Source organism: Melanostigma gelatinosum (assembly GCF_949748355.1).
Source record: "Melanostigma gelatinosum genome assembly, chromosome: 10".
Classification (NCBI taxonomy): Eukaryota; Metazoa; Chordata; class Actinopteri; order Perciformes; family Zoarcidae; genus Melanostigma; species Melanostigma gelatinosum.
Window position 1 is genome coordinate 25,561,391 of NC_136643.1, and position 2,496 is coordinate 25,563,886.

The window sequence follows — 2,496 nt, forward strand, 5'->3', positions numbered from 1 at the left end:
GAATGCAACGGTCCAGCCATGATGTAGTGTGCCAGGCCTCACTAATGTATGTATAGCTATCTGTAGGCAAAAGCACTTTGCTTGATAATATAAAATAATTGTCTTTACAAAACTGAGCCATGTGCTTGGCAAATACTGAGCTTGTGTCTGAGATATCTGCATTCATATCCCCAATAACATAAACACTAGAAGAAGTATTATCTTGAATGAAGGAATTGATGAAGGCAAGCCTATTTAGATATTCATCCTCATTGTGATTGCACTCATAGGGTGTATAAACATTTAGGATAGTGAATTCCTGATCATCATGAGTAAACTGTATTGCAACACACCAGTCAACACCAAGCCTGACCACATTGATCAAAGAGTCAAGCTTCTTATTCCAGAGAATAGCCACACCCCCTGGAATCCTTCCTCTGACTATTCCCATGCCAAAGTCAGTGGTAGACTCCCCAGCACCATGAAAGTTATCATTAAAAGAGTTTTTCCAAGTCTTGCTTCGGTAAGAATGTCTCTTGTAAACATAGTCTGTCACAATTCTCCAAAAGGTTGTCAACAACCATGCGGCGAGCTTTATCCCCAACGCTCTGGCCCACACGCAGGCCACGACAGTTGTACGACAAAACCGACAATATATATATATATATTTCCTACATACTGTATATATTTTATATTTACAGATGAGTAAATACAACAAGGCTCCAACAGTTTTTACAGTGTGAAAATGTATTAATCTTTAACACTTTATTTGAGCAGCACATGAATCATTCATCAGCCAAAGTGTCTGTTGCCTGCATCACAAATAAATCATTAAAGCTTAATCAATGAGAGTGATGAGATAATAACTCCAAGGCATCACACTGAAAGGTACACTAAGACAGGAAGTAAGCGGAGGAATCCAACGCACACTCTCAGCGACACCCAGCGCCGTGAGACGTGATCAATGATCTCGTTTCAGTGGTTCTCTCTGAGTTCACACCTTTCAAAGACAAAGACAAAGACAAGACAAAGTCTTCTCTCTGAGTTCACACCTTTCAAAGACAAAGTCAAAGACAAAGACAAGACAAAGTCTTCTCTCTGAGTTCACACCTTTCAAAGACAAAGACAAAGTCTTCTCTCTGAGTTCACACCTTTCAAAGACAAAGACAAAGTCTTCTCTCTGAGTTCACACCTTTCAAAGACAAAGTCTGATCCAAAGAAAGGAGTTGATGCAAGAAATATTAACCACATCTTTACTGTAACAGAAGGAATGTGCCTCGAATGCGATTATAACTTTACGTGTTTTTGACTGGAAAAAGACTTTGAATGTTCTGCAGTGTGTTTGTGTGAGGTTCTTCTCCACAGTCAGTGTTCTACTACAGTAGATGGAGCAAAGTGATGTTCTGCTGTGGACGTATTTTAGACTCCTAAAAGAATCTAAATCTGTTCAAGTGAACGCTATATTTAGAGTGTTTTCACCGCTTTACTTTGCTGTCAGACAGACCTTCTGAGGGAACTGAAGCCGTCATCTATGCTCTCTACTAAGACATAAGACATAAGACATAAGACTCCCCTCCCCTGATCATCTGTCCTCTCAGGTTTGGAGGACTATATGAAACGTTACGGAGAGGCAATGCAGAGGATCCTGACCTCCTTCGGGCCTGTACCAGACTTCTCCGGCAGCGAGGGAGCCAAGAGCATCGTAAATGTGAGTATGAACGCTTTCACTGTAAAATGCTAACTTTTATCCAGATCAAAGGCATTTTAATTGAAACACATACGGTCGCCTGATTTTGATGATTCGGTCACATGAAGAGAATGTTCTGTTGACGGCGTCTTTAGTTCTGCATGAGTTCCTTCTCACCCCGGCACCAAATTGCTGTTTCCGAAGTAGTCGCTGCTCAGTCAGTCACATGCATCACTGTGAACATGCTAGCCGCGCAACAGAGACAGAGACAGAGACAGACAGAGAGAGAGAGAGAGAGAGACACAAAGAGAGAGAGAGACAGAGACAGACAGAGAGAGAGAGACAGAGAGACACAAAGAGAGAGAGAGACAGAGACAGACAGAGAGAGAGAGACAGAGAGACAGAGACAGACAGAGAGAGACAGAGAGACAAAGACCTCATCAGTACTCCGGGTTGTTACTCGTTTAGAACCAGGGTCTCGGAGGACATCCGTTCCCAGGATCAGGTTTCCCGTTAGAAATACAATCGTCTACATTCTCACCCGGTGTTCCTGGTCCCTGAGGAGCTCCAATATGGCCGTCAGATTGTGTCTTTTTCCTCCCTGCTGTCCACAGGAGATGTGCGAGCTGATCCCCAACGACCAGCAGCATCTGACGGCCCGGATGGAGAGGAGGGACCAGCTCCTCGTGGGTCTGGCCAAGCTGAAGAAGGAGCACTAAGATCAGCCTGCAAGTGAAGGAAACTGCTGATTAAGGATGAAAACAACGACGTGAAATCTGTTGACTAAATTAATTCTGTGAAAAATGTGAAGTTGTGATGAATTAAAAACA

General features: G+C 43.0%; 1 protein-coding gene across 2 annotated transcripts in view; it reads left to right on the forward strand.

The window, feature by feature from the left end:
* The window catches only part of cryl1 (crystallin, lambda 1), a 19,633-nt gene extending 17,137 nt beyond the window's left edge, over positions 1-2,496 (forward strand). For both annotated transcript variants that reach the window (XM_079277056.1, XM_079277057.1), the window contains exons 8-9: positions 1,578-1,687; positions 2,281-2,496. In XM_079277056.1, coding sequence (XP_079133182.1) covers positions 1,578-1,687; positions 2,281-2,385 — 215 coding nt within the window. In that variant the 3' untranslated portion in view covers positions 2,386-2,496. The remainder of the gene's footprint in view (positions 1-1,577; positions 1,688-2,280) is intronic.